General features: G+C 43.7%; 1 protein-coding gene across 1 annotated transcript in view; it reads right to left on the bottom strand.

Moving 5' to 3' along the window:
• Positions 1–7,924: 7,924 nt before the first annotated feature.
• Positions 7,925–12,740, bottom strand: part of LOC112248580 (serine/threonine-protein kinase PLK2) — a 4,941-nt gene continuing 125 nt past the window's right edge. Inside the window, exons 1-13 of the mRNA XM_024417724.2 lie at positions 12,623–12,740; positions 12,359–12,466; positions 12,137–12,253; positions 11,839–11,968; positions 11,469–11,652; positions 11,142–11,340; positions 10,817–10,964; positions 10,460–10,551; positions 10,125–10,338; positions 9,753–9,912; positions 9,374–9,503; positions 8,968–9,078; positions 7,925–8,700 (exon numbers count right to left, since the gene is read on the bottom strand). The exon at positions 12,623–12,740 is cut by the window's right edge and continues 125 nt beyond it. Of these exons, the coding sequence (XP_024273492.1) occupies positions 8,509–8,700; positions 8,968–9,078; positions 9,374–9,503; positions 9,753–9,912; positions 10,125–10,338; positions 10,460–10,551; positions 10,817–10,964; positions 11,142–11,340; positions 11,469–11,652; positions 11,839–11,968; positions 12,137–12,253; positions 12,359–12,466; positions 12,623–12,740 (1,903 nt within the window). The 3' untranslated portion in view covers positions 7,925–8,508. The remainder of the gene's footprint in view (positions 8,701–8,967; positions 9,079–9,373; positions 9,504–9,752; positions 9,913–10,124; positions 10,339–10,459; positions 10,552–10,816; positions 10,965–11,141; positions 11,341–11,468; positions 11,653–11,838; positions 11,969–12,136; positions 12,254–12,358; positions 12,467–12,622) is intronic.

Raw genomic sequence — 12,740 nt, 5'->3', positions numbered from 1 at the left:
AGAGGTGACCAAGAACCCGATGGTCACTCTGACAGAGCTCCAGAGTTCCTCTGTGGAGATGGGAGACCCTTCCAGAAGGACAACCATCTCTGCAGCACTCAACCAGTCAGGCCTTTATGGGTGAGTGGCCAGATGGAAGCCACTCGTCAGTAAAAGGCAAATGACAGCCCGCTTGGAGTTTGCCAAAAGGCACCTAAAGGACTCTCAAAACGTGAGAAACAAGATTCTCAAGATTCTTATGAAACCAAGATTGAACTCTTTGGCCTGAATGCCAAGCGTCAAGTCTGGAGGAAACCTTGCACCATCCCTACGGTGAAGCATGGGGGTGGCAGCATCATGCTGTGGGAATGTTTTTCAGCGGCAAGGATTGGAAGACTAGTCAGGATCAAGGGAAAGATGAACGGAGCAAAGTACAGACAGATCCTTGATGAAAACCTGAAAACCTGCTCCAGACTGCTCAGGACCTCTGACTGTGGCGAAGGTTCACCTTCCAACAGGTCAACGACCCTAAGCACACAGCCAAGACAACACAGGAGTGGCTTCGGGACAAGTCTCTGAATGTCCTTGAGTGGCCCAGCCACAACCTGGACTTGAACCCAATCGAACCTGAAAATAGCTGAGCAGCAACGCTCCCCATCCAACCTGACAGAACTTGAGAGGATCTGCAGAGAATAATGGGAGAAACTCCCCAAATACAGGTGTGCCAAGCGTATTGCATCATGTAACGAAGAAGACTTGAGGCTGTAATTGAAGGTGATTCAACAAAGTACTGAGTAAAGGGTCAACTGTCAACTGTGGGACCTTATATAGACAGGTGTGCCTTTCCAAATCATGTCCAATCATTTGAATTTACCACAGGTGGACTCCAATCAAGTTGTAGAAACATCTCAAGGATGATCAATGGAAACAGGATGCACCTGAGCTCAATTTCAAGTATCATAGCAAAGCGTCTGAGGTATTAATATTAATAAGGTATTTCTGTTTTTTAAATTGATACATTTGCAAATATATAAAATTTAAAAAATGCTTTCACTTTGTCATTATGGGGTATTGTGTGTAGATTGATGAGGAAAATGTTGTATTTAATGCATTTTAGAACAAGGCTGTAACATAACAAAATGTGGGAAAAGGGGTCTGAATACTTTCCAAGTGCACTGTAATGGTCACGACAGTGTTATGACCATGTTATGACAAGTTATGTCAGCTGTTATGACATATTAAGGCATGCCGGCAGGTAACCTCGAGGTTTAGAGCATTTGACCAGTAACCAAAAGGTTGCTGGTTCAAATGCAAGAGACCACTAGGTGAACTATCTGTCGATGTCCCCTTGAGCAAGGCACTTCACCATAATTGCTCCTGTAAGTCGCTCTGGATAAATGTACATGTAAATAACGTGTTATGACGCTAGGTGTCCAGTAAAGTTTCACCAAGAATGATATAGTAAGCACTACACAATCAGGAGGATACTACAGTGTATATCGTTCTACAGTATACTACCACATTCTAAAGTAAGCACTACATGATCGAGGGGTACTACAGTGTGGAGTATAGGATTCTGCAGAATACTACAGATTACTACAGTTTGCACTTTTGTAAGGGGTCCTTATTACAGTGTAATTACATGTGCAATTACACTGTAACAAGTATTATAGTTAACTGTAACAACCAGTAGTTACATAGTGATAACAAGATGTAACTGGTAGTAATTGCAGTCTTTAATTACAGAGGTGTAACAATGAATACTTGATACCATGCTTCTTACAAATGGGCAAGTTTCCATTAAATTCACAAATGTAGTGTTTTGTTTCTTCTCAGCTGCTTCCGACTCAGTAACAACTGTCACAAAGGTTGTGACCCCTCGTGGATGTGCTGTGTGTCCGAGAGATTATGCTCAATAGGCTCTAATTACTTACTCATGAATGTGCACTTTTGAAAATATATCTCCACTCGATGTTATTGCTAGCACTTGCCACCAAAATTAAGTGTACTATCTGGGAAAAACACATTACATGTAATGTTTGCCTAAGTACAATGTAATTACTAGTTGTTACACAGGATTTAGCTAGTTAAAATGAAGTGTTTCTTGAGGGGTATTTACATATAATTAATGTGTACTTATACAGTACACTACCCATCCTGACAACCTGGCCCTCATTTAAAAGCTTCTGGAAGCGTGACACAAGATAAATAGATGCTGGTTTTTAGATAAATACTGCTTTTAGGCACGATTTTGTCTCCCTGGGAATCTGACCTCAAACTGTTTCCCTGCTATTGCTGCTGTGGCGTGTGTTTGTATTTGTGTGTGTGTGTGTGTGTTCTAATGCTATTGTAGAGACAGCCTAAGTTTACCCAGACCTATTGGCAGAGGCTGAATTATGTTCAAATGCAGTGAAGCTACTACATGATTATATTGGAAGAATAGGCCAGGCTTGTAACACACAGCTGTGTAACAACAGTAATGGGCTTTAGGCCAGGCTTGTAACACACCGCTGTGCAACAACAGTAATGGGCTTTAGGCCAGGCTTGTAACACACCGCTGTGTAACAACAGTAATGGGCTTTAGGCCAGGCTTGTAACACACCGCTGTGTAACAACAGTAATGGGCTTTAGGCCAGGCTTATAACACACCACTGTGTAACAACAGTAATGGGCTTTAGGCCAGGCTTGTAACACACCGCTGTGTAACAACAGTAATGGGCTTTAGGCCAGGCTTGTAACACACCGCTGTGCAACAACAGTAATGGGCTTTAGGCCAGGCTTGTAACACACCGCTGTGTAACAACAGTAATGGGCTTTAGGCCAGGCTTGTAACACACCGCTGTGTAACAACAGTAATGGGCTTTAGGCCAGGCTTGTAACACACCGCTGTGTAACAACAGTAATGGGCTTTAGGCCAGGCTTGTAACACACCGCTGTGTAACAACAGTAATGGGCTTTAGGCCAGGCTTGTAACACACCGCTGTGTAACAACAGTATTGGGCTTTAGGCCAGGCTTGTAACACACCGCTGTGTAACAACAGTAATGGGCCTCAGGCCAGGCTTGTAACACACCGCTGTGTAACAACAGTATTGGGCTTTCTACCGGTTTGGTTTATTCCTTTCTGTTTGTGTCTCTCTCAGCGCAGTACACAGTGTAACCGCAGGTCTTTCCTGAGGGATAGAAGATGGCTTCATTCGCCGCTGTGATCAGTGACCTCTCTTTGGCAGTCAGTAGCCGGTGCCAGGCTGTTTTTTTGTTTGTTACCACATCTCATGAAGGTCATTGATTGTTGAGATCCTGTGACGGCAACATAATCATTACTTGGGAGGACTGAGAGGAGAGGAAATTTCAGGCAAGTTGCAAATCAATGTGCTGCTGAAACATAACTACAGTTCAGTGTTCACAAATCACCTCCACAATGTATATAACAAGCTTGTTTAACACCAGTAAATGAATCCACCATTAACATTAAGTCTAACTATATCAATACTAGGCCTAATCCTTGTGTTTTGTGCTCGGTGTTCATGTTAAAGAGAAATCTGCCTCCTTGACAGGAAATGAGAAATACTAGCATATGGTTTGTGCCAATGGTGCTGCTGGCACGTACTCATGGATGGCCCCTGAAGTCATCAAGTCCTCCCTCTTCTCCAAAGGCAACGATGTTTGGAGTTATGCTGTTCTGAAATGTGAGCATGTGGTTTGTACCAAGATGAGTGCTGCTGGCACGTACTCATGGATGGCCCCTGAAGTCATCAAGTCCTCCCTCTTCTCCAAAGGCAACGATGTCAGGGGTTATGGTGTTTGTGCTGGAGAGGGGAACACTTAAAGGCAGTCCGCACTGCCTTCTGACATCAAAGAACGGGGGGGAATCGCCCACCTCTGGAGAGTGATGGTCAGATGTAGCCAAGGTTAGCCTTCACACTATACAGTACCTCTCACTATACTACATTATGCATATTCAGTCATGTCCACAGTGTTGTTCACTGAATTTATACCACAACATGTTAGATATCAGTAACAACAATCATCAGTCAGACAGCCTTCAAGGACATTGATCTTCTTGCCGTAAATACCCATGAACCATGATAGCTGTTATGACACTCCTATGGCAGGTTGTGTACTAAATCTCTTCAATTCATTCAACTGTAATAGATTTTTCATCTACAGCAGATGAGCTGTCAATCATCATTTTAATCTGTCTGAAGTGTCAGTCAGTGGAGCTCAGAGGACACGTCTGTTGGGCTGAAGTTGGCATCGGTACAGTTCTCGGATCATCTTGACCTACTCGATTCTAAAACTGACCTTAAATTAGTGTCCAACTCAGTTTGGCTTTGGGGATGATACCATCTTGCTGGCTGGATTAAGCAGGAATTGACCAATGGTTCCTCAAACAGATGAGTATTGGCAGACTGTCATGGCAGTGTGCGTCCTGCATACTTGTACCCATTTTACCAGCCCTGGTTCTCTTGCCCAAACAGGCCCACAGGGTAGAGCCATACCGAACAGCCATCCATGCTGCTGTGCCAACTGCATGAATGGGCAAGACTAGCTATTAGTCCTGTGTGCCCTGTCAAATACCAGGAGATGGCACAGCTGAATTCTCACATCTGCTCTCTGACATGCAGAAGCTTGCTTGAATAGCTTACAATATGCATCATCTAGATTAAAGCCTATTCACTCTTTCACTCTTATTATGAGTGGAATGGTTTATATGAATGGTTTGTACTGTATGTCATCCTGGATTAGTTACCTTCGAGGTTCATCCAATATGATCAGAATGTGATTTTGAGAATAATTTGTCTGTCTTTATTCCACACACAATGGAATAGGTCAAAACTAACCATTTTAAATGCAGTGTATTCAAGGTTTAAAAAGGCTTCTGAAGTTTGTCATTTCCACCTTCTGAATTTTCAGACTTGAAAAGTGTATTAACCCCGACAAAAATGTCCATACAAATCCACATATAATTCACATTTCCTGTTTCTGCAGGATTATTTTCCTGCTGTAGCAAACTGGCACAAATTAAGATCCTACATAGGTGTATGGCTCTGGTTCAAAGAATACCCAATTACATACAGCAGAGAGGAACTTAGTAATTGTTTCCTTCCCTCAGTGTGCACCAGTTTACAAAAGGAGTGTATTGCGGCGGGGGAAGAAAGGTACTGTAAACTGACGTCATTTTTCCTATTGCCCTACTTACTGTTTGGTTTGGAACAATAATACTACCGTATAATATCTCATACTCAGAACTTGAATGAATTAAACATTGTCAAAGGCAGCTTTCTTCCTGAAGTCAGGATATCAGCCTGTGGATATGCAGCACAGGTTGATTTAAACCTTTAAAGACTATTGTTGGGCATGGCAGAAATCAGTGGTTAACGTCACAGCGTTGGCTATAAACGGCAGTTAATGCACCTATTACCATGACTCACCTTCAAAATTATAGAGATGCTGGAACACACGGGAGAGTAGAAGAGAACTTTTAAGACAATGGGAGAAAAAACACTCACAGCTGGGCTCATATACACTCATGCACTCACACACAGAAACACACGCTAACACCCACACGGAGAAGCTAGCGGGCCAGTTTCATGGCCCTTCAAGTTTCACAGAGTTTGTCCTGACAAGTTTTGCTTTGACTACTGTGTTTTCTTCATCTGGCGGTCGATGAATGTGCATAACAGCTCAGCAACGTGAGTAATACTCATCATAGCGTTCTCAGTATGTTTGTGCCAATGTGGTGGGAGGCATCAACTACAAGGTTCCCTGACATTTGATTTGAAAGGGCCTTTTAATCCCCTGATATCCACCATGTATTGCTGTGAGAGAACATCAAGCAATATTTTTTTTTCGAGCTGAATACAGTTGACTTTTAAAGAAGCCGTGAGTTACGCTTTCGCCCAGAGAGAACTTGTGACGATTGTTGAGGGAAAAGGATCCCTTTTGACACCCCCAGCTTAGGTCTCGCTCATGCTAAGCTTGTCTGCACTGGTTAGGATTTCTCTGCTGACAACATGACAGGAAGCAGCAGAAAACAGCTTGGGTCTAGAAGCTAAAAATGTTGCAGAATCTGAAGTAAAACACTTTTTTTGTTGTCAAACACTGACACTCCCCAGAACATCTTCTGAACTCGCTCTTTATGCGATGACTGAACACCATTGTCTAAATTGTTTTTTAAAATTAGCTCTGCTCTGATTATAAAAGTTAGTTAAGAAATCCTCTAAGATCGTGACACTGGACCTGTCTCTTATGCTGACTCAATGGGAGTTGGATGAAGTTGCCCCTAGAAGCTGATCTAAGGTCAGTTTGGTATTTAACCCTCTAATGGTTGAGGTTAGGATCAAATCAAATCAAATGTATTTATATGGCCCTTCTTACATCAGCTGATATATCAAAGTGCTGTACAGAAACCCAGCCTAAAATGATGAAGGGGAGGGGGCAGCTGATCTTAGATCTGTGCCAAACAATGAGGTTTCAACATGCAACTTCAACATACTTTTCCTTCTAAGAAGGATTAGGTTTGCCTGAAATGTGTTTGGACGTGGAGAAGAGGGGGTATATTGGTCTTGGCATGCATGGCATGCATCTCTCATTTGACAGGGTTTATTTCTGTGACTCTGACCGAAGGATCCACTGACTCCAGACGCTGTCGATGTCAAACTACATGATCTGAGACCTGGAAATGTCATAAATAATTGCTGTACTTGCACTTCCTGCCTTGTCTCGTTGTGTGTTCCTGTTTATGCATGACGAGCATGTATAATTTACCTTCAGGACAGTCATTAAAGATGGATATCCAGGATGACAAGACAACCATTTTAAAGACGTCCCCTTTCAGCTGTAAATATCTCACGGTTCACTGACGCTCTCGGGCTCTGCACTTAATAATAGATCCTGTCAACAAAAGACAAGTCACGTTTCAGAAAGGGAATTAGTGGTGGTAAATGTCAATGTTAAAACGCAATGACAGTGAAAGCTATTATTTTGGTTATCATTATCATTAATGCTATGCTAAGCTATGCCGGACATCTGTGAATGATCTTGTGAATGGACGGTGAGCTCCGTTATAAACAGAATGAGCCACGTTATGAAGAGGCAGACAGAGCTGAGGTCAGAGGCAAGCTAACGAGAAGAACCAAGACAAGGAACATGTTGCCACAACCACTGTGTCTCTCTCTCTTACGTAACCAAAGTGCTTAGAATTCTAGTTTTACGGTGCTTCCATTACTCGAGCTACACCCATTTCTGTGGACACAGAGTTAAGCCAGGTTAAATGAATTTGTTAGGATCTCTATGGGAAAGAGGAGTCAAACAGGAACATCACATGTTGATGTAATCATAACCTGGCCATCACTTTACCACGGGGGTGTTGTCCTTACAAAACAACTTTTCGTTTGAATGGCTATCAATTGAGAGAGTAAAAGAATAAACAATCTGACTATATAAATTCTGTATAAAAATTCAAGCATTACTTCTGTCCACCATCTCAACAACCAATTCAAGCAGCCGTTTCATGCGAGGAAATAGAAGTAGTGTGTTATTTTCCAGTTGCAATGCCAATGTGACAAATGTTGCAGTCTGAATCTTCTTCAAGCTTCCTCAGTGCAACAAAACGCTTTACCAGACCCGACTCAATTCTCTGTTCCCTGACAGGAGGGAGCTGGAAACCGCTGACATGATGGGACATTTGTGAAATGAAGGAATGTAAATGTGAGTGGAGAAAATAAAAGTATCGCCTGAGGCTTTGTGGAATTAGTTCTGTCAGTATTTAAAAAGGACTTCATCAAAACACCAGGAAAACATTTCACCTGGGGAGAGTTTTACTCAAGACAGGTTGTTTGTCTCTCTATGAATAGCAATCTTTGACAGTAAATGCTTGAAATTAAGCACTTAAAACCGATGAAGTGTGTGAGAACCTCAATAAGCCAGTCATATCATAGTACGTATTTTTTTGTAAAAGTTTATTTATTTATTAAATAAATAATGCACTTTTGTACACAATAAGTTAATTATCAGAGTAATGGTTCTTCTTGTATGATCAACGTCATCCTTCCCAGCCTAACACAGCCATGTCCATCTATCCTCAGAGAATGAATCACAGTCTAAGTTCATGTATCTTCACAAACACAGCCTCCCCTGCCTCTGCTCTGCAGAAGTGCTGTGTACATTACAGTCGTCTAGTCCAGCTCCACTTACACCTGGAGCATCCATCAGCCCTTAGGGTTCTACTTTGATTAGAAAAACATCAACTTTATCTGGTCCCAGCCCAGTTCCCTTTCCACTTCCACACTTCCATCTTCCTCAAAATCGGATGGGTTTCACATTCGTACCTCCATCCCCTCATCATAACATCCAGTCTTCTAATCTTCCAATTATCAACATACAGATCAGCCCTTTCCAGAGTCTGTCCATCAAGATTCAGCTGCACCTCTGCTGATAGATTTGCAAAAGGTTACCAATCAGTAGTCCATCGCTTTACACAGGTCTGACCCCATACACTGTCCTTTCGCCTTGCACTGCTTTCTGGTTCAGTCGAAGCGCTGCAGCAGCATGTTGAGTGAGTACTCCATGCGTTGGCGCAGGTCTGCGGGGCAGCCGGAGGTGAGCAGGGAGCTCAGTCTGAAGGTGGAGGACACACGCTCCTCGTTGATGTAGGTCAGCAAGTACTCCTCCCTCTGGGTGCACAGGATGATCTTAGTGTGGTCATGGTAGAAGTTGACCTGTTAGAGAAATATATGGATATGAATGGTTTAATAAAGTCTTGACAGGATAGGACATGGAATAAATAGCATAGTACCAACATGTCTGGAGACATTAGACCCCTTTCGGGATACTAATGACAAGTGTGCCTGAAATGTGCCATGTGTTAGAATAAGCTCATTTGAGTTGTTCTGCTGGTTTACCGTAGCTGCACGGTCTCATGTATTTTCTTGGCTGAGTAATGTCTATTTTGGCTGTGATGATGATGATGATGATGGAGTGTTTACCTGAAATGTGCCGTCGTTGAAGAGCATCATGAGGGCACGGTCAGACTTGAGCCACTGCAGCAGGTAGAGTCTGGGCATGTGTGTGTCTGCCTGGCTCACCAGGTCTCCACCCTACACAGCAAACACAGGAACAGGTTCATCATTAGACTGAGAGAAGACTAGGAAAGAAGAGAGGTGGACGGAGGACAGGAAAGTATAGGAGGGTGGAGCAGAGCAGAGGACCGGGAGGTGGAGAGAGGAAGAAAGGCCCGGATAGGAGGTGAAAAAAATTAGGAGATGGTAACAGTAGGAAGAAATTGAGAGGAAAGATAGAATAGAGAGGTTGCTGAATATAGGAGCAGGAAAGGAAAAGAGAGGAGTAGAGGATGAGAGGAGAGGCTATAGAAGCTATATGGTGAAGACTTACATCCATCAGGTTCTCTTCCATGTAGTGGGCAAAGTACTTGAGGACGGTCACCTGACCTACAAAGTGCTCAGGGACGTCAGAGGTGGAGAATACAGAGCACTGACCCAACTCAGCATAGTAGTGGACAGTCCTACAGACAGAGAGAGAAGAGAGAGTTAACAACCGAAAACACCTGTTGGGCTTCTGAAGGACAAGACGCATGCGAAACAGATTGATTTTATTTATTTATCAGAGTATGAAAGCCTAAAGGACAAAAATACAATCTCTGACTTTGTTTACTTTTACATCTGAAGCCGGGACTACTTTCCAGTACAGCCCAAACTATCTCCAACTAAGGTATGAGTGATATATTGGGTGATAAAGAGAACAGAGTACGTACTTCTTGTCTGCGAGGAGGCTCATGTGTGTCCCGTTGTTGAACAAAACTCCCACTATGTGGTCGGAGAGCTGGTAGCCAAAGCCATACTTGTTGGAGTAGTCCACCCACTTAGTGACCCACTGCAGGTTACTGCACTCTATCCCTTTAGGGAGGTCACCCGCTAGAGAGAGAGGGAGAGGAAAGGTAGTTGTGATTAAAACACAAGTCAACCATATGCAATAACAAGGGGAGTCCCAATTATCATATAAGTTCCATTGGTGTTGGAATCATGTCTCTACATGGTAGTAAGTACTACAGTGTAATTACACTGTACCTGCCTAATGTCAACAAACGCAACTCTCATCCTCAGGATTATAAATGCATTAGGCTTACCTTTGGGCATGTTTTCCAGGCATCCTCTGAGAACGCTGGCAACTGTCTCAGCCACACTGCCGGTGGTGCTGTCCTCAAGACATTCACTACTGCTGCTGCAGCTACCCAGACTGCCCCTGACAATAAGCCGTATGGGGTCTCGTGTCGTCGGGGGCAGGCCCTCGGTTGACGGGGCGACCGGCCTCCCAGCAGATGGTGACAGTGGCCTACCGTCCTGAGAGGAGGCGAAAGAGAGAGGGGTTAAATAACATAGCCTCACACTTTCCTTTCTCATGACTCAGCATTTCCTCATAAAATGACTTTCTATTTTCTTTTGATCATGACTATCACCTCACCTCAGTAATCTGTTTGGTCTGCTGGCTGATGACTGTCTTCTTCAGGTCATGTCGAAGCTTGTAGATCTCCTCTTCCTCTTTGGTGAGTTTATCTACCAGAGACAACACACAGTCAGCATTCATTCTGGATGGCCTCACCCTGCAAGCCTCTCATTCAAACCGGATGTGTGATTAGCTAGGAAATTTGCCAAAAACTATCATGGCTAAATCTGTGGATTTATGACACCACAGCTTTTACCACCACTTGTTAATTAGCAAAAATGTTGAATTTCCTTTCATGCAGTAAACAAATAATGATTTATGAATTGGCGACATTGGCTAAAGCTGTCTGGCGAAGTGAATGATTGATATACTCACTCAGAGTCTCGTAGTATTTGACCTTGTCTCTTTTCCCGCCGAAGAGGGCAGCCGCTGCCTTCTTGAAGAAGCTCTTGGCAGGGCTGGAGACGTGGAATTCTGGAGCAGAGTGGCAACAACTAGCAGGGAGACGCTCTGGCACGAAACCCTGAAAGGAGGGAGAGCGAGAGATGTTAAGAGAATAATGGACAACATATACTTGAATAAAAACATATCACAATATGTAAGCAGGGTGTTAAAAAGAATGTTAAAAATAAACTAGGTTTGCAGTCTCATGCTCCATATGGTACAGAGAGAGTTAGAAAAAGGGGCTAAGCTAACTCACCTGTGTGAAGAATTCATGGCGCAGTATGTGGTCCAGGTGAGGTCTGTCCTCTGGAGTCTTGGCCAGGAGGCTGGAGATGAGCTGTTTGGCCTGGGGCGACAGGGAGGAGGGCAGGGAGTAACGCGCCTCCCGAATACATCTGTACGTCTCCTTCAGATTGGTGGTCTCAAACGGGGGTCTGCCCAGGAGCATGGTATACCTGCAGCACAGAGGAGCGGGACAGACTTAGTTAGAGACTGGTTGTCATTACAGTGCATTTACATAGAGAATGTCATTTTCCAGAGCCTTCTATTGACAAGAAATGTATAAATATAGTAGTGCACTCACATGACACAGCCCAGGGCCCAGACGTCCGACTCACAGCCATGGCCCTGCTTGTTGAGCACCTCAGGGGACAGGTAGTTGGGCGTCCCACAGATGGTCTTCTTCCTGTTCCCAGCAGACTCCAACTTGGCAGCCAGCCCAAAGTCTCCCACCTTCAGCTCCATCGACTCACTCACAAAGAAGTTACCTAGGAGTGGAGAAGATTACAAATATTAAACCATTTACTGTATGCGAGTGATCAATAACACAAGGTGGTTGGTTTGCTGGTCATGAAAGGGTAAAGGTTGCAGGTCTGGATATCTATGCATATGGTGGTTGGCCGATTTAACGATAAAGACTCTGGCTTCTATTGTGTGTCTTGCTAGATGCTTACCCAGTTTGAGGTCTCTGTGCAGGATCTCTTGCTCATGTAGGTACTTCAGCCCTGAGACGATCTGACGGAGGTAGTATCGCACTTCAGGCTCAGTGAGCACTTTGCGTGCCTTCAGGATGTGTGCCAAAGACTGCGCAAAGAGAACATGGGGGAGAATACATATTAGATCAGTCAAGGCAGTCAGCCAACTATGGAAAGTAAGAACGTAGCTTTCACATTAGCCAGAGACATGACCGCCCGTTGAGGGCTGTGGTTTAGAAATAAAGGCTCACTATTTAAGTAGAACATTAACACTCACTCTTCTACTGCAGTATTCCAGGAGAATGTAGATGTTATCTTTGTCCTCGAAATGATGGTAAAAGTGCACGATGTGTTTATGGTGGAGAACTCTATGTAGCTCGATTTCCCTGTCAATCTATGGAGAAGAGATATAGTGACGATTAAAAGGAATTAATTAGATTTAGTATCAGTCTATATCGCTTTCTAATAACACGAGATGAAGCGTGGCGAGCGCTCTTACCTTTTCCCGTTGGTGCGGTTTGGATACGCGCGTGTGGGGAATAATTTTCGCTGCGTAAACTTTACTCGTGGACAGGTCGGTCATCTCATAGCACTTGGCGAAACCTCCCTGAAAAGAAAATATCACAATCATATTGATAAGCTTATTTACCAACATAATTCAAATTGTGCATGCTTTGGAATAACAATTCCCGAAGTGGACACCTATAAATAATCATATTGTCTTGGCGTATTTTGCGTTGTGGTATAATTCACTGATGGCTACCTTTCCCAGAACTTTCCCACGGCAGTAACATTTCCCGCTGACGTGATCCGTGACAATCCTCGCCATCTCCGCAGGTGCCAGACCGTGATCCTCCGTCCTCTTTCTCCGCAGTTCACAG

The sequence above is a fragment of the Oncorhynchus tshawytscha genome, linkage group LG04 (assembly GCF_018296145.1).
Source record: "Oncorhynchus tshawytscha isolate Ot180627B linkage group LG04, Otsh_v2.0, whole genome shotgun sequence".
Classification (NCBI taxonomy): Eukaryota; Metazoa; Chordata; class Actinopteri; order Salmoniformes; family Salmonidae; genus Oncorhynchus; species Oncorhynchus tshawytscha.
The sequence above is the reverse complement of the archived record's forward strand: the minus strand, read 5'-3'. Positions and strand labels throughout refer to the sequence as shown.